General features: G+C 34.2%; 1 protein-coding gene across 18 annotated transcripts in view; it reads left to right on the forward strand.

Moving 5' to 3' along the window:
• The window catches only part of FSD1L (fibronectin type III and SPRY domain containing 1 like), an 85,037-nt gene extending 64,534 nt beyond the window's left edge, over positions 1 to 20,503 (forward strand). For 10 of the 18 annotated variants that reach the window (XM_035253721.3, XM_078373806.1, XM_009000755.5 and 7 more), the window contains 4 exons: positions 4,312 to 4,412; positions 4,892 to 5,143; positions 9,179 to 9,267; positions 14,290 to 20,503. In XM_035253721.3, coding sequence (XP_035109612.3) covers positions 4,312 to 4,412; positions 4,892 to 5,143; positions 9,179 to 9,267; positions 14,290 to 14,415 — 568 coding nt within the window. In that variant the 3' untranslated portion in view covers positions 14,416 to 20,503. The remainder of the gene's footprint in view (positions 1 to 4,311; positions 4,413 to 4,891; positions 5,144 to 9,178; positions 9,268 to 14,289) is intronic. The other 8 variants (XM_078373808.1, XM_009000759.5, XM_002743171.7 and 5 more) reach the window with 3 other exon arrangements.
• Positions 20,504 to 22,774: the final 2,271 nt, after the last annotated feature.

Here is a 22,774-nt window from a genome sequence, read left to right on the forward strand (position 1 = left end):
GAGATTATTTGAGAAGCTGGTACAACAATGCAGACGAGAGGTAGCTAAAGAGCCTTACTTAAATTCAGGCAGTTAAGTGGCCAGGGTGTTCTTAACACTGGGTGAGGGAGGGGATGGGAGGAGATCATGCTTGACGTAAAACTTGTAAGTTGTTTCTTGCAAAAGTGACTTAGGATTGGAAGTCTGGAATGCAGCAATGGAAGAGTTCTCCTTATTTAACTTTTCTCTGAAATTCAACTGCCAATGTCAATAGTTATGTCTGTTTTTCTTTTCTCCATGCTTCCCTTTCTTTACTACTGGTAAGTTATAAATTTTTAAAAATTGTTTTTCTGGTTATCAAAAGAGCTCTTAACACATTTCGAAGCAGTGCTAAGTGAAATTTTTCTATTTATTTATATGACTTTCACTTTCTATTTGTTGCCCTGAGTTACTTGGGAAATATTTTTCAGAATGCATGTTTTCTCTCAGCAGACCCTCTGACCCACCAGTTGGGGAGGTGAACATCAGTGTATTTTGAAAAAGTTTCCTGATTGTTTCTCATTCTGTTGTGCCTTTTCAATTGACAATCATTGATGTATTACAAAATGCCAAAGGCTTTTGTTTTTCCAATTTAGTACTTTGACTCAGGAAGGTACAGATGGTCCCTAATTGATAATATCACATATTTACTCAGGAAGATACAGATGGTCCTTAATTGGTAATATCACAAATTTACTATCTGTTTACTCAGATGAACTCCTTCTAGTCAGATACTGTACACCTACTGTGTACTGAGGATGCAGAGATGAGATGTGGTTCCTAGCAACAGTTATTTCCCTTTCCTCAGCTACTCCATAGCCAAGTTCCTCACTTGCCATAGCAAACAAGGACTAAGGGTGCCATATGATAGATTGTGTAAAACCTGTCTTTTCATCACCCCCTTTTTTTTTTTTCTTTGAGATGGAGTTTCCGTCTTGTTACCCAGGCTGGAGTGCAATGGCGCGATCTCGGCTCACCGCAACCTCCGCCTCCTGGGTTCAGGCAATTTTCCTGCCTCAGCCTCCTGAGTAGCTGGGATTACAGGTGTGCACCACCATGCCCAGCTAATTTTTGTATTTTTAGTAGAGATGGGGTTTCACCATGTTGACCAGGATGGTCTTGATCTCTTGACCTCATGATCCACCCGCCTCAGCCTCCCAAAGTGCTGGGATTACAGGCGTGAGCCACTGCGCCTGGCCTTTCATCACACTTTTGATCCTTGCTCCTTAATAGGAGAGTTTTGCTTTGTTTTACCTCAGTGGCTCCTAGCCCAGCTGAACAGCAAAGTCTTGAAATTCTTATTTTAAAAACACAGACATGTGTTTCTCAAGCCTACCCTCCAGCATCTGATTTAGTAGTTTATGATAAATCCTGGTAATTTGCATTTTTTAATGTTTCCCAAGTGCAACTATGTAGGAAAACCACTGGTTTGGCTCATTTAATTCCTTCTCACTCCTGATTACACATCTACTTCAACCTTTCATTTGATTCTTACCTAGTTACCCACAACAAAATCTTGTTGACTTTCTTTGCTCTGTTTCTCAGCTGAATAGCAACCATAGTCATGACTGTTAGTAGTAAGGAGAATACTAGCAATACTAAAAAGCACTGGGCTTTGAAGTCAAGTTAGATATAATGAAGAGCTAGTGTTCTGAGATTATTGTATCCCATCTTCCTTTTCTAGTTATAAAAGTAATTTTTCACAAATACTGACATTTTTGATTAATTAAAAGTGAGTTCATTTTTGCATAATTACCAATATTTGCTATTGAATAACTTGGGCAGAGGAAGATTGATATGTCGTCAATTTATGAATTGGTAACTTGATAAACTGGGTAATCTTTGGTGAGCTCTGCACCCATTTTTTTTCCTAAGGGAGAATGTACTTTCATTTCAGATAACCTCAGTCACACAAAGTTCTTTTATTAAAGTTCTGGAGACCTAAAAGCTTTTTTGTTATAATTTATATACCATGTTGCAACAATTTTACTTTTACCTTCTTTCTTTTCCTGTCTTCCTTTAATGTTGCATCTAAAATACTGTTTTTCACACCTTTTTTAAAAAAAACAACAGTGTGGTTTCTTTAATGAAGTATTTCCAGAAGCCTAGTCTAAAAAGAGAAAAGTATAGCTGGTTAAAAAAGGGAAGAAGACCTAAAGCTGGCTTCTTCCCATAGTACCTCTGTAGCATCTGTGGATTTCCTTGAGTTCAGGAAATGGTTTAAAAATCGCTGGTTTCAAGATTGTTTGCCCCCTACAAGATCATGAATATAGAGCTACACGTACTTTTTTTTTTTTTTAAACTTTGGGGCAAATACAATGTTATATTTTCTCCTGAGCTTAAGAGAAAACTTTTGAAAACACATAGACCTTTTGTAATCAGGCTTTTAACATTCTCTATCAGCTTGTATAAAATGAGTCTGAAAGAAAATTATGATGTAGTTCTTTCTTACTGAGTTATCAGTTGACAGTGTTTTCAGTTTTACTTTCTTACTACTGACTCTTGCAAGTATTGTATAAGTATCAGCTTAGAAAACGTGGTCATTCCAAACCTTGAAGAAGTGAAAACATATATTTTTGTTATTCAGGATAAAGAATATAAATGTTTAATAATTTTTATTTGTTTCTATCCTTCATTTTGGAGAAGACTTCAACAACTATTCTGGAAAGTTTTCCTCCTCACATTCTGTTTTGCTGTCCCCCTACCCAATGGCAAGAAACTACTTTCTTCCTTAGCACAAGTTTCACAGAATTTTTAATCTATCTTTCCACATTCAGCTTTGTTCATGCTGTCTGTTCAAATAGAACCTATAGTCACTTTTTAAGTGTCTTTTTAAATAAATACCTTTACAAAAAGTACCTTTGAAATCCCTTGGGAAGGAATAAACTAAGTCATGTGAATGTTATAGTTCTAGACCTATACTTTTGCTACTTAATACTATTCACTAAAAAGACAGTTGAAGTGGTCCTGAGTTCTTTGAAATTGTCTAATAAATCTGCTGATAGCAAGACATTTAAATAATGCAGAATGAAGTCACTGAATTATATGAAATGAATCATATGAAATGACTTTAAATTTTATCTGTATTCTTGTTTTGCCTTTGTCAGGCATTTCTATTCTAGTATTGATAGCTTATATTAAAATCTACTAAATTGATCTTTTCTTAGGAAGAAAATTTCCAGTGCTATGTTGGAAAAATGTATTTTTACTTCTAATTAGTGGTGAAAATATAGTTATCCCATTTTCTCTAAATAATAACTTTAGGATAATCTTGACAAAAATATCTTTTTTTAAATGCAGTAATTCAATATAATTAAAATGTTATTTTGAAAACATCTTTGGGACTTAATCTATTTTGAGTTTTTGAAAGTTAGTAAAGATCCCAGTATTCTCAAGTTTTCCATATATCATATAATTTCATATAAGAGGAAGTCAAGGTGGATCTTGTCTATTTTAGTAGGAGAAATGCTTTATAATACTTGATATTAGCCTGTGCATGGATTTGGACAATTGCCATTTCTTTCTTTCTTTTTTTTTTTTTTTTTGAGACGGAGTTTCTGCTCTCGTTGCCCATGCTGAAGTGCAGTGGTGCAATCTTGGCTCACCACAACCTCTGCTTCCTGGGTATAAGTGATTATCCTGCCTCAGCCACATGAGTAGCTGGGATTACAGGCATGTGCCATGATGCCCAGCTAATTTTGTATGTTTAGTAGAGATGAGGTTTCTCCATGTTGGTCAGGCTGGTCTTGAACTTCCGACCTCAGGTGATCCACTTGCCTTGACCTCCAAAGTGCTGGGATTACAGGTGTGAGCCACCATGCCTGGCCACCATTTCTATTTTTAAGAAAGCAAGATTCAGAGCAAAATACTCACTATTTATAAAAAGGTTTATTTAGTTGTGCTTATAAGAAGAAACCTCTCTTTGCTTTTAAGTTTAATTGCAAAAAAAAGTAAGCTGTAACTCATTATCTTTCTTGAGTTCTTTTTGTTTCCTTTAGTAAGTCTTGTCGCATTTTAGCATCCTTTCTTATTTCAGCTGTGTGTTTTTTGTATAAGCCTTGCTCAGTCTGCATGCCATTAGTGTTTTCAGCCTGCTCTGTATTGATAGCTTCTTACATTTCAGTGTTTATAATTGATAGTGCGCTTTAATAATAGTTTAGATTAAATTGAATGTTATTTCTATAGCATAATTAGAAATCTTTTCAGAGGTTTCTTCCATGAATTGTAATTTTAGTTTATGAAACACTTATAATATGAAATGTTTGTTTTTCTTTTTTCTTCTTGCTTATCTAGAAGTGGTACACCATCCCCAAAACGAACATCTGTAGGCTCCAGGCCACCAGCAGTAAGAGGCAGTAGAGATCGTTTTACTGGAGAATCATACACAGTGCTGGGTAGGATAAAACATAATTGTTCTTTATTATCTCAGATTAAAAGCATCACAATCACACTGGTGGACTTCCCACTCAAAGTGACTGCCTGTATATTGAGTAAATCTTTGCAAGAAGTTTTTCTCAATTGAAGCCTAATTACTTTGGGGAGTTTTCAGAGTGTCTTACTAATATTGATACTTTTAAAACTCAACTTTAGCTTACATAGTGTTCCCACATCTTTATATATATAAACCTGGAGGGGAGATAGTAAGGAATAAAATCTCATAAGCATTTTATGTTCAGAAGAATAACACTAAACCTAAAGGTAAAATTATAGCAGGCACTCTGCATTTAGTGTCTATGGGTTAACATGATTATTCTTATACAAAAAGGACTTGAATAAAATTTTTTGTGCCTTTTTTTTTGAAGAGTGATAGGTAAACCTATGTGACTCATAACAAAGGGATAAGAGTCAAATCTACCTTTCTGATCTTTTGTAGGAGACACTGCTATTGAAAGTGGACAACATTATTGGGAAGTCAAGGCCCAGAAGGATTGTAAATCCTACAGTGTAGGAGTAGCATACAAAACGTTGGGGAAATTTGACCAGTTGGGAAAGACAAACACTAGTTGGTGTATCCATGTCAACAACTGGCTACAAAACACATTTGCAGCAAAGCATAATAATAAAGTCAAAGCTTTGGATGTTACTGTTCCTGAAAAAATAGGTGTATTTTGTGATTTTGATGGGGGTAAGTTTATTTTCTTATCCATTATTTCATCATAGTTGCTTGAATTTCAGTACCACAGGATTTCCATTTGTATTGTGGTAACGACATTTTGATCAAATAGACTTTTGATCACAATCATAATCTCAGTTTTAGAATTGACTAGAATGATATGTGTGATGTCTGCCTGGAGCTCTACAAAAGTACTCATTTATAATATACTAAATCTGAAAGATTTTGCTAATTTTAGTCTTCAGCACTAACATTTCTTCTGTCCATTTTAATTCCTTCCTTACAATGTTTTATTACCTTTACCTCTAAAGAGTGGTAGTCAAAATTTTCTAGTTGAAATAGACCTTAGAAATTACCCAACCCAGGATGAATACCCCATTTTACATGATGTGTTTATTACACATTGCATGCCTATATGAAAACATTTTATGTACTACTATGTACCTATGAAAATTTTTTTAAAATTCTGGAAGTTACAAGAGCCGTATTTTCTACTATCCTAGTAAATATAAGCTATACAGCAAATTTTTATTGTGCCAAACCCCATCAAACTTGATATGAATGGAATGTTCTTAATTTTCAAGATGCTGTCTTTAAAGATACTCCTCAGAATGACTCGTGATATCTTTATAAGGGCCAAAGGGGTTTTCCCCCAATATCAGAACTTATTACAGGACTATTAACGCATTGTGGTCTAATCAAAAAAAGAAATGAAAAGAAATTACTCCATCTGACACAGTATAAAAAATCATTATTACATTATCTCTGCAGGTTGTTGGCACTCCTGTGCTTGAATAATTTTTTTTTAAATTTTTTTATTTTACTTTAGGTTCTGGGGTACATGTGCAGGTCATGCAGGGTTGTTGCATAGGTGCATACATAACCAGGTGGTTTGCTGCCTCTATTCCCCTTTCATCTGTATCCAGCATTTCTCCCCATGTTATCCCCTTTGAAGAACTTTTAATGTGAAGTTTACTGTCTTAGAAAGCAGGCTGTTTCATTGTTGGACAGCTCTTGGTTAGAATATTTTTCTTAAGTTGACTCGCTTTGTCTCCCTATAACTCCGGAGACTGTTGCTCTTAAATTTTGCTATCTGAATGAACACAGAATTATATTTCCTCATTAATATTTGTATGATAATTCTTGTTTATTAAAAACTATGGGTATGCTAACATTGCTTTTCTTTCCCTGTTTTTCCAGACCATATATTCTCTGTTATTAGCTGCTCCTGTTAAAATTTAATTTTTCCAAGTCTTTATAATCTCCTATGCCTGTCTTGTATGTCAGTGTTTTTCTTAAAGGTTGGTTATTAGAGTGGAACACATGACCTCTGAGTGGCAAAGGGCACTAATTTGTCTGTGCTACTTCTAATAATATGACTTAGCACTGCTGACCAGTATTGAGCTTGTAGCTACCCTAGTCTACTAGATCTTTTTTCATGGCATTATGTTAAATTCTTTTTCTTCTTTTATTAGTCAGTTTAGAGTTTTTTTTTTTTTTTTTGAGATGGAGTTTTGCTCTGTTGCCCAGGCTGGAGTGCAGTGGCACAATCTCAGCTTACTGTAACCTCCACCTCCCAGGTTCAAGCCTCCTGAAATGCGCCACCACACCTTGCTAATCTTTGTATTTTTAGTAGAGACAGGGTTTCACCATGTTGGCCAGGTTGGTCTTGAACTTCTGACCTCAAGTGATCCACCTGCCTCAGCCTCCCAAAGTGCTGGGATTACTGGCATCAGCCACCACGTTCAGCCAGTTTAGAGTTTTTAAAAATAACTCAATGTTATATATAATATAAATGATGGCTATTACAGTTACCCTTTTTTAGTTTCATCTTAATAGACTTGGCCACGTTTCCCCTCCTGTTAAAATCATCTGAAAATTAACTTGATATTTATATTTTGAGAAAAGTTTAAATCCCATTGAATTAGTTATTTCATAAGCATATTCTCTACAGTCATCTAATGTGTAATAAATTTGAAGATGACATAATGTTGAACTAAAGTAATTCCCTAGATGTTTTATCTCCAAGTTGACACTTAACCTAATAATACTAAGTTTTGTTATTTTAGTAATATTCTGCCCAAATAATTCCATGAGCTATCAATTAATTTACTCAAAAAAGGAGAAAAAGCAGTTTTTTTAGTGATGACATGTCAGTTTTTTTGTGTTGTTTGTTTTTTAACCTACTTTGAATCAGATAAATCATTTTTCTCAGGATAAATGGCAAATTTATTAGCACACATTTTCTTTTTCTCTTTCAACTACAAAGACAACATTTGCTTATCTTCTCTTTCTTTTCCCATGCTATGTGAGTCCACAAAAGTAGTAGTGAGATAGAATTTTTAGCCTAGAGCATAACATATGGCAAGGGGAAGTTGTATTGTGGAATGGGATCAGATTCTGAGAGCCTTGAAAAATAATAATGGAGTGGTCTTTAGTAGTGGGGAGGGATGGTTCTGCATGTTTTAGAACACTATAGTCATAAAATAATCTAATTTTAGAAATATTAGAGAATCAGTGGTTTAAGCTGGAAGAGATTAAAAGCATAGACAACATAAGACTTTTCAGGAAGCAGTCTTCAAACAGTGTAGAGCAGGACTGTGTCTCTTTTGTTAGCTATTAAGTCCTTATTGCCTGGCAAGTGCTTTTCACATAGTAAGCCCTTAATAAGTGTTTGCTGAGTAACTGGCAACAAGGATCTGAGCAGTAGAGAATTAAGAGTGGATTTGACAGTGTGGAAGTAGAATTCATAGGATTTAGTAACTAAATATGGATCAGCTAAGGAGAGACAATTGAAAATGACTTTGAGGTTCCAGTCAGTGTGATCAAGAGGATGACAGTGTCAACAGGATAGGGAGCATAGAGTTTTGGGGGGAAATGAAATGCCAGCAGGATAACCATATGGCACGTTTAGCAAGCATTTTGAAATTCAGTGCCAGAACTCAGCAGTTAAGTAGAGCTGATGCTAAATATTTGAGACAGTATTACAGAATTGCTATTGAAGATTATACAGAACAATATATTTAAGCATTACTGTTCTGCTATTTACTAACTTTGTGATCAAAGTACTGGGTACTTTACATACATTACCTCAAAACATTAAGCAACCTACATGGTATTGTCATACATACTAGTTTCTTTTATCTTCCTCTTTGGTGGCAGTTGATTTATTAAGGAAGCATTATATAAAGAAAAAAGAGTGTGGACAAAGCAGCTACATTTAGAATAGGAAGAAAAGGAGGAGATTGTGAAGTTACCCCCAGAGTTATGATACAAACCAAGAGAATGGTCATCAGAGAAGAGTTTTAAGAAGTGATAACAGTTGTAAGGATGCCATTAGGTTGGACAGTTTGAGGTCAGACAGACAGCTTTTTTTTAGGGCATGATCCTATTGAAAGATACACTGTGAGATGATTTTAAAAATAAACAAAGCAGGTCAAGCATAGTGGCTCATGCTTGTAATTCTACCACTTTGGGAGTCTGAGGTACAGAAAGGATTGCTTAAGCTCAGGAGTTCAAGACCAGCTTATACAAAATAGCAATACCCCGCCTCTATTGGAAAAAAAAAACTTAACAAAATTGAAGCAATGATAATTATACTGTGATTTTAGAGACTGGAGTATGAGTATGGCTTCAGGTAGACAGAAGACAAGGCTTAATAGAGTAACCCTTAATTGGTGATTAGGATTTGGGTGAGAGCCTAGTTATAGAAAAAATAAGGAGGAAGAAATGGTCTTGGTTTATATTGGACTTATGAAGCCATTGTTAAATAATGATAAAGAAATCGTTTGCATTAAATAAGTAGAATAGTGCCAGATTATAGAGATATTATGGAGGTCTTGAAAACCAGGGGAAGAAAATTGGATTGGGCTTTGAAAACTTAAGTATATGTCCTTCTGATTTTCGTGTGAGAATAATTAATCCAGTTCTCATAGTTTATAAGAGAAATGAATGCCAACTTATATATTATTACTTTTTTGCATGATTATACATTAGAATTAAATGTTATAATTTTTTGTTTAATAGGCTTTTTTCTTTCTTTTTTAGGTCAACTTTCATTCTATGATGCAAACTCGAAACAGTTGCTATATTCCTTTAAGACAAAATTTACTCAGCCACTATTACCTGGTTTCATGGTTAGTATGTTTTATATTTTATATATGCCTAATTTACTTGGTTTGGTGACTATAAGGAGAATATTTTATTTTTTCTTCATATTCTTCTCCCTTTCCCCAATTCTCCCCTCCCAAATCTGTGATTTTCATATATTTTTGGTTTATTTTATTGAAGTTAATGCATGAAGTACAAATTATAAATACGTAGTTTGATGAGTTTTTATAGGATTGCACTCAAATATGTAACCAGCACCTAGAACATTACGAGAACCTCAGAAGCCCTCTCTAGTGTCCATTTCCAGTCCCTGATGGCCCTTCTCCAGCGTTAACACTGTATTGACTTTTAATACCCCAAGTTTGGCCAGGTGCAGTGGTTCATGCCTATAATCCTAGCACTTTGGGAGGTCAAGGTGGGCGGATCACAAGGTCAGGAGATCGAGATCATCCTGGCCTACATGGTAAAACCCCGTCTCTACTGAAAAGACAAAAATTAGCTGGGCGTGGTGGTGTGTGCCTGTAATCCCAGCTACTCAGGAGGCTTAGGCAGGAGAATCACTTGAACCCGGGAGGTGGAGGTTGCAGTGAGCTGACATCGTGCCATTGCACTCCAGCCTGGTGACAGAGTGAGACTCTGGCTCAGAAAAAAAAAACACAAATTTACTTTACTTCATTTTCAGTTTTATATAAATAGAATCACACAGTATCTTTTTGACTCAACATTGTTTGTGGGATTTATCCATATTCTATGTGGTTATATAGTTCATTCATTCTCATGAACTATAGCTGTATAGTTTTCCATTCTGTGACTGTATCACAATTTATACATTCTAATTTAGTTGGATATGTGGGTGGTTTCCATTTGTGGGTTTATACAAATAGAACTGCTGTGAATATTTTTGTTCATGTCTTTTGATAAATGTATGTGTATATTTCCATTGAGTATATACCTATGATTAGGATTGCTAGATTGTATGGTACATGTGTAATCAACTGTAATAGTACTGCCAGTTTTCCAAAGTGGTTGGTTATGCTAATTTACAACTAGCAGTATGTGAGAATTTGAGTTTCTTCAAATCCTTGTCAACGCTTGGTAATACCTTTAAAAAAATTTTTGTCCTAGTGGATAATATATTACATTGTGGTTTTAATTTGCATATCCTTGAGTATTAGTGCTGTTGAGCACCTTTTGACATGTTTGTTGACTATTTGGGTATATTTTTTGACTGTTCAGATCTTTTGCTTGTATTTCTATTAGGTTGTCTTCCTATTATGAATTAATTTGTAGGATCTTCTTCACTCTGGCTTTCCTTTTCCCTTGTTGGTATCGTTTGATAAACAAAAGTTAATTTTGTTGAGTTTATCAATTTTTTCATTTACAGTTAGCACTTTTTGTATTCTGTTTAAGAAATCAGTATGCACTCCCAAGGTCATGAAAATATTCTTGTCTTCTAAAAGGTATATGTTGCATATTTAGATATAGACTGCATTTACAATGCAAGTACAATGTAGAATTGATGTGTTTGGTATGAAGTAGGGATCTAAGTACATTCTTGAATTTCCTATGGAATTCCATATTGACAAGATCATAGTGCATTGTTGTCTTTGTACAATATTAGATGACTGTCTTAGTGTGCTATGCTGAATATATGTATGCACACCACACAGTAATTACATCCTATGTGATTGCAGGTCTACTCAATTTCAGGCTGATAAAAAAAATCATGTAAAAAAAAAATGAAACATGGCTTTAAATTTATTTTTTTAAGAAAATGTTGCTGTTTTTTTCCAACTGGTAGCCCTCTGCATTTCTTCATAGGTTAGGCTCCTGTGGGGAGTTCTGGGATCCAGTTAAAGTTTCTGTTACTTTGGCTAGAATTTTTCTTAAATTTGGAGGCTACCTCTATAAATCGAGATGGTGTATTTCAAATGCAAACTTAGAATATTTTTGCATGTGTGTTCTTCTGTCATCATCCCTAATTGTAACTTCTCAACTATAAGGAGGAAGTTTTCAGAGTTTGAGTGGGTTTAAAGTACAGTGCTTTAAAATCTCATTATCTATAATAATTATTTATTCTAGATACCTTAAACTCTTAAGTTTAAAACAATACTAATAACCAGGACACCTACTTTTACTTTTACATTAAAGGTAAGCAATTAGTGACTAAAATTATTGCTCATGGAAACATAAAGATATTGGAAGGGTTGTTTCTTTTTCTTTTCTTTTCTTTTTTTTTTTTGACTTTGTATAAGCCTCGGCTATATTATGCATTTTTGGATGTTTTTCCAAACTGGTCCATCAAGGACAAATTGTTTACCATGTGGAATGCAGAAAAAGGTTTTCCAAGTCTGAGATATGCTTTTACAAAGAGTAGATTTAATTTTTAATTTGAATCTATCTTGTGTGAATGTACTGAGTTTTTGTTTTTCATTCCAAATAATACTCTAATTATATTAGCAAATGTCATAAGATTCTGCAAGAAATTATTTTAAACTTGTTAAAAATTTTTTTCTTTCATTGAAGTTTTTTATTAACCACTGTTAAATGCTTTGTGTACAAGATTAATTTTAAGTCAGTTTTACTGAAATATAATTTATAGTATGATGCAATTCTGTGTTTTTTAGCAAATGCCTAGAGTTGTAAAACCACCATAATGAAGATACAGAGCATTTCCATCACCCTAGAAAATTCCTTTGTGTTCCTTTATAGTGGACCCTCCACGCAATGAGCTCTAGCTATCAGTAACCATTTCATAGGCCCAGTAGTTTTGCCTTTTCCAGAACATCATATAAATAGAATTGTATGGTATGTAGCCTTTTAATTCTGTAGTATAATGCATTCGAAATTCATCCATTTTGTTGTGGTGTCACTATTTTCTTTTTCATTGCTGAGTATTTCATATATGTATGTAACACAGTTCATTCATTCGCCAGTTGAAAGACACTTGGGTTTTTCCCAGTTTGGAGCAGTTATGAATAAAATCACTATAAACGTTTACATATGGGATTTTCCCTTGGATAAATACCTAACAGTAGTAATAGGCTTGCTGTATCACATTGAAAGTATATGTTTAATGTCATAGGGAACTACCAAAATGTTTTCCAAAGTGGCTGTACCATTTTTTGCCTTTCTATCAGTGATATGAGAATTGGTCATATCCTTGCTCTTATTTGGTATTAACAGATTTTTTGTTGTTGTTAAGCCATTTTAATAGGTGTATAGTGGTATGTTATTGTATTTTTATTTGTACTTTCCTAATGACAAATGATGTTTCATGTCCTTATTTGCCATTCATATAATTTCTTTGAAGTAGCGGTTAAAATTCTTTGCTTTTTAGGACTTAATTGTTTTCTTATTTTTTATTCTACTTTATTTTTAAGACAGGGTCTCGCTCTGTCACCCAGGCTAGAGTACAGTGGTGCAATCATAGCTTACTGCAACCACAACTGCCTGGGCTCAAGTGTTCCTCCCACCTCAGCCTCCTGAATAGCTGAGACTATACCAGCTATTTAAAAGTTTTTTTGTACAGCTGGGTTTTTCCATGTTGCCCAGGCTGGTCTCAAAGTCCTGGACTCAAATGATCTGCCAGCCTTGGTACCGCAAAGTACTCAGATTACAGGCATGAGGCACTGTACCTGGCCTTGTTTTCCTATATTTAAAAAGAGTTATTTATACAGTTTGGATATGAATCCTTTATCAGATATATGCTTTGCAAATATTTTCTCCTGGTTTATGGTTTGCATTTTCATTTTCTGAATGTTTCAAAGAGAAGTTTTTCATTTCGATATGAAGTCCAATTTAGTAATCTTTTTTCCCTTTATGGGTAACAATTTGCCCAACTCACAGTCACAAAGGGTTTATGTTTTCTTCTTGAAGTTTGACAGTTGTAGATTTTACATTTAGGTTCGTGATTATTTTGAGTTAATTTTTGTGTAAGGTATAAGGTATGGCTTGAAGTTCATTTTTGTGTGTCTGTCCAATTGTTTCAGTACCATTTATTGAAAAGACTGACTTTCTTCCATTGATTTCCCTTTGCATTGATCATGTTAGATTTTGAGTAAATATTTTCAGTAAATATTTTTCTAAACCATTTAAATACTTTCCAAAAAATAATATAGTAGTTTTATAATCAGAAAGTTGCTTTTGTATTTTGGGAGTTATCATTACTGAGCCTGCTAGTTTTGAGAATTTAGAATGTTGATGATATAGTTGTGAATTTCACAGTTCAGTAGATTCTTTGGTACAATAATGTAGTTACTTAGTAGATACACTTAAGGATATAATTGAAGGTGAGGATACTTAAAAAAAAATTTCCCTTGCTTTAAGCTTGTGTCTGCTATTAATACATACAGGATAGTTGATGTAGTGTCAGTGAGATCTATATTTTCATATTTTAATTCTTTTGACTGTGTCCCAAATCTTATTTCTCACATTGTTGAATCATAGCTGCTCTGTTCACAAGCAAAGCAGTTTTATCTTTCACAAAGTCATTCACATTTTTGATACGTGATAGAAATGGGAAGTACATCTGATATTGTGATTTGCATTTTTGTCAGGAGTCCCTCTTAAAGAATTATAAAAGAGTTCTTTTTGTTAACAAGGTATGGAAGAAAACAGATTTTACTGTTAACAGAGGGGTGTTAGATCTTGATAGTCTCAGGCTATATCTCATTATCAAAACCAAAAGCATAATTGGGAAGTAAGTTGATGCTTTCTATGCTTCCCTTGGTTGTGAAGGTTAGCATCAATAATGATAGGTAGTATCTTTTCCCTAGATTAATCCAATTAAGTTTCTCTATTTCTGTAGCCCTGAGTTCCTCTCTTGGGTGCTGCTTCAGTTGGTTCTGCTTCCAGCAGGACTTCCTCTGGCCTCTGGTTCCTAAAGAATTCTGAGTTAGTCTTTCCATTTCCCCTCAGCTAAAATTTGATGGTTACCTGTTTGAGAATGATTGATGCTCATATGTGTGGCATTTTGCCACAAATGGAAATTTTAAAATCACTGAAGTTCTAATTTGATTTGATTAGATTTTTTTGTCTTTTCTTAGGTATGGTGTGGTGGACTTTCTTTGAGTACTGGGATGCAGGTTCCAAGTGCTGTGAGAACACTTCAGAAAAGTGAAAATGGAATGACTGGTTCAGCTAGCAGCCTGAACAATCTTGTTACTCAATAATGCCTAATCAGAATACGTTTACCCTCCCTCTTGATTGGGTGGCCTTTTCTGTGCAGTTACTAATCACAGGAATTTGTGAGTAGTGAAAATCAGGTTTGCTGTGTTCTGCTTTGAGGCCCGGAATCTGTTATCATTAAACACAAAGTGTGAAGCATTTGCAGGAACCTACTGTGCAGTATCATAGAAGCAAGCAGATACCAAGGAAGAAACTAATGATTGAAGAGTAAACGGAGGGAAAGGCAGTGTTTAATTACCATAAAAAGTCATTTTTGTATTTCTTGGATTACTTTGATTCTTCTAATATGTTTAATTACATATGCAACCCTTAGTCCTGGGGAGAAAAGCTTTTACGTCTTGCCTTCTTTCTTCTGTACTTTGTCTTTTTTAAAAATCCCGTTACTACTTATTATTTAGTTCTTACACAGAAGCTTTAAAAATACAGTCTTCTGAAGTTTTCTAAAAATTGAAATCATATGTTGGGAATGATGAAAATGTTTTCAAATGGTTTATTTTTCCTCTTTTTAAAATAAGTTTTACAAAATTATCCTCTTTTGTTTATTTACTAGATTGTATATAATTTTCTTTTTTCCAAAATATTGTGATAAGTTTCTAAACACAACAGTTTAATCTTACCTTTAGTAGTTTGGTAAAATTCCCACTTGAATGTGGCACTAACTGGTAATAATTATGCTGATTTTTAACATCTCTAATAGGAATGAAAGTTTATTAAAGTTACATAGCGTATTGAAAAACATACTACTCAATTTTTATCTAAGAAGGATAGGTTATAAAAGGAGGTACCTAAATACTCAAAGTATATATTCTTTTGAATAACATATGGAATGTTTTAAGCAATTGTTTTGAAAAAAATCTGCATATCTTTGACTTAATTGGCACATAGGTTTTTCAAGCAACCATTCATTCAGAGGTTAGTTTTCTCTCTGTCCTTTGCTACATTTTCTTGTTAAAGAAATGTTAATTATTCCAAAAATTGACATAGATGTCTTTCCCAAACTTGGAGTAAAACCCATGGTTATTAAGCAGAACATAACTATTCTTAAAAAGTCAATTGTAATTTGTAATTCACATCCTTTGAGCCAAACTAAAAGTTAAAATGACAGTATTTAATGATTCCTTGGGCATTTTTAAGAGGTCTGAATTTGTTTTTTCTTAATTTTGAAACTTTTCATTTTTCTTGTTGTCTTTTTTTCTTTCTCATTTTAAATATATTGTGCTATGATAACCTTCCTCCAAGGATTGACCATTACTGCCTACATTTGGGTTGCTTTCTACATAAAAACCTGTGTAATAGTATTAATAATAGCTCATTCTCTCTAAAAATTTACTGCTAGCCAGGTGCAGTGGCTCAAGCCTGTAATCCCAGCACTTTGGGAGACCGAGACGGGCGGATCACCAGGTCAAGAGATTGAGACCATCCTGGCCAACATGGTGAAACCCCATCTCTACTAAAAATACAAAAATTAGCTGGGTGTGGTGGCGTGCGCCTGTATTCCCAGCTACTGGGGAAGCTGAGACAGGAGAATTGCTTGAACCCGGGAGGCGGAGGTTGCAGTGAGCCTAGATTGTGCCACTACACTCAAGCCTGGCGCCTGGCAACAGAGCAAGACTCTGTCTCAAAAAAAATAAAAATTTACTGCTTACTGATAGGATGTTTTGTTTCCTTGATAAAACAAATGTAAATGAGGAGTTTTATTTGAATTGGAATATTGTTTTTCCAGAGGACATTAATATCTACACTATTATCTAATGACATGTTGGTAATTTTAAAAACTGCAAAGCAGTTAGAGAATAAAGTATGCCAATAGGTATTCTTTTGATTCTCCAAGGAAATATAACTTTAGTTTTTGTTCCTCATAGAGAGTTTGAAAGAAATTTTCAAGATGTTCTGTTTCCTGTAGAGGGGCTATTCCAGGATCTAAGTAAATGGAAATTTATAATGCCCTTCATAGACTCAAACCTGAAAGCAGAAATTTTTAGTAGTTGAGTGGCTTTAAGTGAAATTTAGCAAATATGACACAGAAAAGTTCAGATGCTCTTGTATAAAATTCTTTACTACTGTCTTACATAATTGTTTCTTCTCCTTAATTCAGTGCCTTTTTCCTCTAAGCATACTCTTGGTCCCTGACCCATGCAGTGTCAACTGATGTTTAAGCTACAGGGCATTATGTTAAAGTGGTGAGGGCCCTCTGCTGCAGGGGCATGGGGAAAAGCATATATGAATCAAGGGCTGGAGGAGTGTACATGATTCTTGTGTTCCTGTTGTCATTTGAAACTCTTCGCTTAAAATTTTCTAATATTCGTTTGGAAAACCTCTCCAGTGGAGAGGTTTCAACTCTTAAGAGGCTTTGTAGTAATAGTATAAGTTCAGTAAATCCAGAGTCCAAATTCTCATCACATGTATTACTTGATATAAATTATGAAGTTATTAACTTCAAAATAAGAATCTGAGGATTTCTTCTTACTGTCTTTCTTAAAAGTCTCTAAAATTAAAGAACAAGATGTGTGGGGTTTTTTGTTTATGATGTTTTTATTTTATTTTATTTGTTGTTAAGTTAAACTGAAAAAAGTTTGTCATCCTCATTCCAAACTAAAAACTAATCAAATATAGTGCCTATTTAAATAATCTTAAGGTAACTATTAACCATAATATATAATATTCTCATTGACATTTGAATTTAAAAATATTGAGCTCTTGCTCAGTTTAAAACATTGTAGAAAATATTAAACCCTTTGAAACATCTTTTGTTGCTTATTTAGGTTTTGTTTCCACAGGTCAAACATGATTGCTTTCTATAAAAGAAATGCTTGAGAGGTTGACTATAATGGATATATCACAGGTGTAAAACAGTTGTTTTATAAAAACATGGATTTAGTATTGCATTTCTCTTTTAGCAACTGAATTCCAAACTACTTTTATTAAACTGGATATAGAAATGAAGGAGCTGCCTTAAGCACTGTAGAAAAGAGTTTTTGACAATTCCTTTTGTCTCTCATGGCTGACCATGTCACATTATATCTTTAAATTTTGGTAAATATGTAGATACCAAGCATTAATAACTAATGCATAGAGAAATTTAATATACAGCAATTATTTGAATGTCCCAGGTATAAGGTAAACTAATTGTAAGTATTAAGGACATGCCTGTCTATACATGGGTTGCATTGATGGCATCTGTATCATCTTGACAAATCGTGAACTACTGCTATACAGCTAGACTTGGCCTATTTACTCTTTTCTGCAAACAGTAATTCTTTTAAAAGAGACATACTGATTTGCTGTTATTTACTTATTTATGAAATTAAAGCATGAATAATATCATGTTTAATTTGAATTTTTTGTGACTGATCCTTGGTGGTATAAATAGTAAAAGTGAATGTAATGGAATCTTTTAATTAGGCTAAGATATGCTATTTCATGACTAGAATGATTAATTTTTCTTTATATACTTTGTCCATAAAATTATAATTGCTTAAGTAATTTTGTTGTTTCTTATGGAAACAATTGGAAAAGTATATGGAAAATGATTATTTCAAAGAGTATTCATTTAAAGAGGAAAGTGTAGACTTCTTACTATAAAATATGTGATTCCAGGCTTAAGAAATTAATTATATTTTAAAATAATTATTTTTTAAAACGTGATTTGTTTTTAAAAGATCAGTCTCCATTCATTAGCTAATTCATACAACAAATTTGAGTGTTTGTGATATGGCAGTAAAGATGTGATGATTACTTTGTATGCACATTAACCAAAACCAATGAAGTTTGATGTACTGTGCATATAGTTTTGCAGCTTTTTGAGTAGTGTGACAGAGTTTGCATCTTAAAAATGTTTTACTAATAAGTCAGAAGTTTAAAATGTCTTATAGTTTGCTAGAAAAAATCAAATTAACTGCATATAAATGGTTCACTTTTATATAGTCACATTTAATGAGTCTGAAAAAGTTTCTTCTTTGATTTTGTGTTTACTCTTAGATATATTCTTTTAGGGAAGTGTATGGTCAACATAAATTTACTCAGTATACAGATAATCATAAAGTTGTTATTTTTAACCAAAATACACATTTCGTAATGTTGGCATTGGAGTATTATAAGCGATCATGAATGTTTCCTGAATGATCATGGCAAGATTACCTCGCATTCAGCATAGTTTAGTTTTATGTGTCTCTTACAGTATGCACATTCTGCAGTTATTTATGATCCTGATATGTCACATATAATAGCTTTGTTACCTGGAGTATTTGATTAACCTAAACAATTTAAGCATTTTTAATTAGTTACAATTGAGTTTAAACTGATTACATTTGGTTTATGTTGTCTTCATTGAAAAGATACTGTTGGACATGCCATATCAAAGTTAGTATTCACTTATAAATAAATACCAGAATTTGCCAGAGTACACTTTTCTATTCAGATGACTCAATTATTAAATAAAAGAATATTATTTCTGGGTGAATATAAGGTACTGACTTCTGATTCATAATCATTTAAGCTAAGTGAGTTTAAACTGATACCTTTTCTTAGTGGTACCCATTCAATGTAAGCTGGTCCATGGGAATGGACATGTAGAGGATTTCACAGTATGTAAGGCAGAAGGCAGGTGAATGTGTTTGCTTTGGCCTGGAGCTTATTCAGTTTTGCTAGTATTAAAATAATTCAAATAGTAAGTGGTAAAACACATTTTTGTTAGTATTGGAACTTTTTGGAGAACATAAGGGCCATGAGAATGCATGATTTTTAACATTTCCTATATATCTAATGTACCAAAGCACTGAGTCTAATTTACCTATTAAGGGAGACTCTTTAAAATCAACTTTATAACTAATTCATACTGTAAGACAGATAACAGCTAAAGTTTTGAAATAATTTATATTAAAATCCACAAGTCTTAAAAATCCCTGGATATGATATAAAAAGGATTTTGGCTTCTTTATTGCAGTATTTAAAATTAATCACCTTAGCTCTACCATATACTAGATCTATGACCTCTACATAATCCTTTATCATCTTTGGGCCTCTATTGCCTTATTTATAAAATAACTATAAGTTGTACAGCCTACCTCACAGGGCTGTTGTGAGGAATAAAATGAAATGGAGTATGTGAAATTGCTTCAGCAGCAGTAAAGTGCTATGTAAATGTAAAGTGTTCTTTTTGGATAATAATGGATATTTAAGTGTTTGAATAATTCTAGATTGCATTTAGTTTGATAAAGCATGTGCTTAACGTGGTATCACCAGTGATTTCAAACATGACTTAAAAAATAAAAGAAAACCCCAATTAAAATGCTCGTTAATATTCATTTAGTTTGTGCATGATTTGTGGCCTCTCTATATTTTCTCAAGCTTATTTTGCTAGAGCTATAAAAGCTCTTTCACAGCATTGGTGTGTCAGTGTAGAATAGTGGCATAAATAAACAAATGGATTAAGCTACATTTCCTTGCAGGCATTTGCACTTTGAAGTTGGGGCTGCTCAGTGCCACATGCAAAGAGTGAATTTGGTCTAAAAATTCTTTCCAAACAACCAAATGGCTGGGCAGTTTGTTGTCACTGGGTAAATGATATAAAATGTAACCATGGAACATTTGACAACTTCATTGCATTGTTATTTTAAAAAAAAAGAATGAAGCATTTCAAAACCTTGTTAGTTTATCTGGATATCTCTTGGTATCTCTCCTGACATAATTGGTTTTGCTTTAAATTGGATTAAATGGTTTACAGGTTATCTGAATCTACAGATTTAGTATGTCTATTATTTGGACATGGTTTTGCTATGCAGTTGTGATAATAAAAATTCTAATTCCTCAGGTTTAGCCTTTATGTTATGAATGAAGACCTTTAATGAACTACTTATGATGTACTCAGTGCTGCACAATAGTATTTTAATAAGCACGTTGCCTCATTTTCCTTAGAAACAAGACAAAGCCTTTTTTAAATGTTTTTTTAAATTTAAAATAGGATATTCAAAGTGGAGTAACTTGTATTTTGAAATGATTTTATGTTCTGTATAGAATGTCCCACTTAAGATTTTACAGAAGCATCTGGAATATCTCATTAAAATTTTAAAAACATTTTTCCTGCTTTCTTTTGCTTCATTGCTTGATTTTTTTCAAGTATAAATACAATATGCTGTTGGGGATGAGAATATAAAAAAAAGTCATAGTTCCTTTGCCTAAAAAGCTTAACATTTTAGAACAGTACTGTTCAACAGAATTTTATGCAATTATGAAAAGTTATTTGTGCAGTCCAATACAATAGTGACTAGCCGTAGGCGGCTACTGAGCACTTTAAATATGGCTAGTGTACTAAGCAAATGAATTCTTAACTTTAATTAATTTAAACATAAAGAGTTTCATATTGCTCATAGTCACTGTGTTGAGCAGTGTACCTACAGATGGAAAATGCAACATGCTGTATAAGTAACTATAATATACTTAGGAATTTGGTTTCTTTGGATCTTGCCGTGTGTTGGGTTACATTTTGGTAAATGGTAACTAAGAGAATCAGAACCTAAACCTTTTTAAAATTCCTGTTCTAACTTGAAAGCAGTTTAGATTAAAAACAAAAATCAGTGAGACTGAAGCTCCTGTAACTAAGAAGTTATGTAAGAAGAATGAAAGGAGACTGGATAGTCTCAAGTCACAGGAAGAAGAATGAACGAAGATTGAGAAACCACTATAGAAGATGGAAAGTGAACGGCTGCATTTCTGGAGAACAATTTTAGCAACACCAAGATTTTTAAATGCACATAATCGTTAATTTCTAAGTATTTCTCTTACATATATAGTCACAAAAAAGCCAATATTCATTGCAGGATTACCATAGCAAATAGTAGCAACCTAATTATTAATTGAAGACGTACACATGTGAATGGCCTTAGAGGTAAATTCCTTTTCCTTTTTTGGTAGCAAGGCAAAGAACTGGTTAAAAAGGCCTAAGTTGCCTCAACAAAAGAATATGATAACAGAATTTTGAAGGCTCCCCTTTTCTAACTTGCTGCAGTAACAAATTACCATTATTAAGTTGTGGTCTAGATATTATATATTCTGCACATTCCCCTCCCCCAATAAATGTTATATAGACCATTATGACAGTTGGCTTACTTAACTGAAGCCTTTTCCTTGGTATACCAGCCCAATTTTGCCTGGCTGGGATTTCTGTGGCATAAGAGCTCAGGCTATTATGTGCACTCTACTTTTCTGCCCAAACTTTTCCTTACTAAACTCCATTTTACACTTACAGTGCATGGTACTTGTATTTTTTGTTTGTTTTTGCACAAGGTCAGCACAACAGCAGATAGTTAGACTGTGGTATTTCCATGAGCTCTTACACAGCTGTTAAAGGACATGCTGTTAATAGAAGTGTATTTAACCGTGAGATGATTAAACAGAAAGTCATCGAGCAATATATAGAGTATGATACCATGAGTGTGTGCATGCATTTATGCTTGGGTAAGAGGGGACCCTGACCTGATCCCCACACACTTGCTGTGCCTCTCTTCATGGGGTGAAAAACTGAGCCAAGAGATTATACCTACTTGGAATGCATATTCCCTTACCCTCTTCTATACTATGTTGTTGAAACAGTCTTTCATTGCCTGAGATAACACCCTGATTTCTTGTCCTACCTCCAAGACGATTATGGATTGTGGACACAAAGGTGAGGTTAGAACAAAAGTTTAGTAAGTGAAAGAAGAAAGCTCTCTGCCAGCAGAGAAGGGGTCCTGAATGGGAGTACCCACCATGAGGCTGGAGTCCAGGGTTTTTATGAACAGAAGGGGACAGCCCACAGACTAAAGAATATGCTTAGTCTGTGGGCTATCTTGGTGAACGTGTGACTCAGCTTGGCCTGGGACCAGTCAGGAGCTGAAATGATGATTCATAGATGCTGCGTAGCCTGGCCCAGGAACTATCAGAAGCTGGAGTGAAAGTTTGGCCCGGGACCAATCGGGTTGAGGTGATGATGCATAGAATCCAGTCTTAGAGTCCTAATAAAGGAAAGTAGACTACCCACTGGAACCTACTGGATCCCATTGTGCCCATACCTACAAAAGGAAAAGAAACTTTCCTGGGAACCTGCTGACTGTAGGAAGGACAAAGTCATTTCTATGCCAGGCCTTGTTCCTTTATCTGAGTGAGCTGGAGGTTTGTGCAAGTTTTTATCCAAATGGGCTGTAGGTTTTTCTATCTGTGCAGCCATGGGCATGCCTCCAGGCACAACACCCTGTGCTAGTTCCCTTGTTGGTGCCTGCAGCTTGAGTTTTTTCCCAGGCTGTTTTATGTTATGGGATGGAGCACTGACCCATGGGCCGAGGGTTCTCCGGAACCCTTCCCTTGTTACCT

This window comes from Callithrix jacchus, chromosome 1, assembly GCF_049354715.1.
Source record: "Callithrix jacchus isolate 240 chromosome 1, calJac240_pri, whole genome shotgun sequence".
Lineage (NCBI taxonomy): Eukaryota > Metazoa > Chordata > Mammalia > Primates > Cebidae > Callithrix > Callithrix jacchus.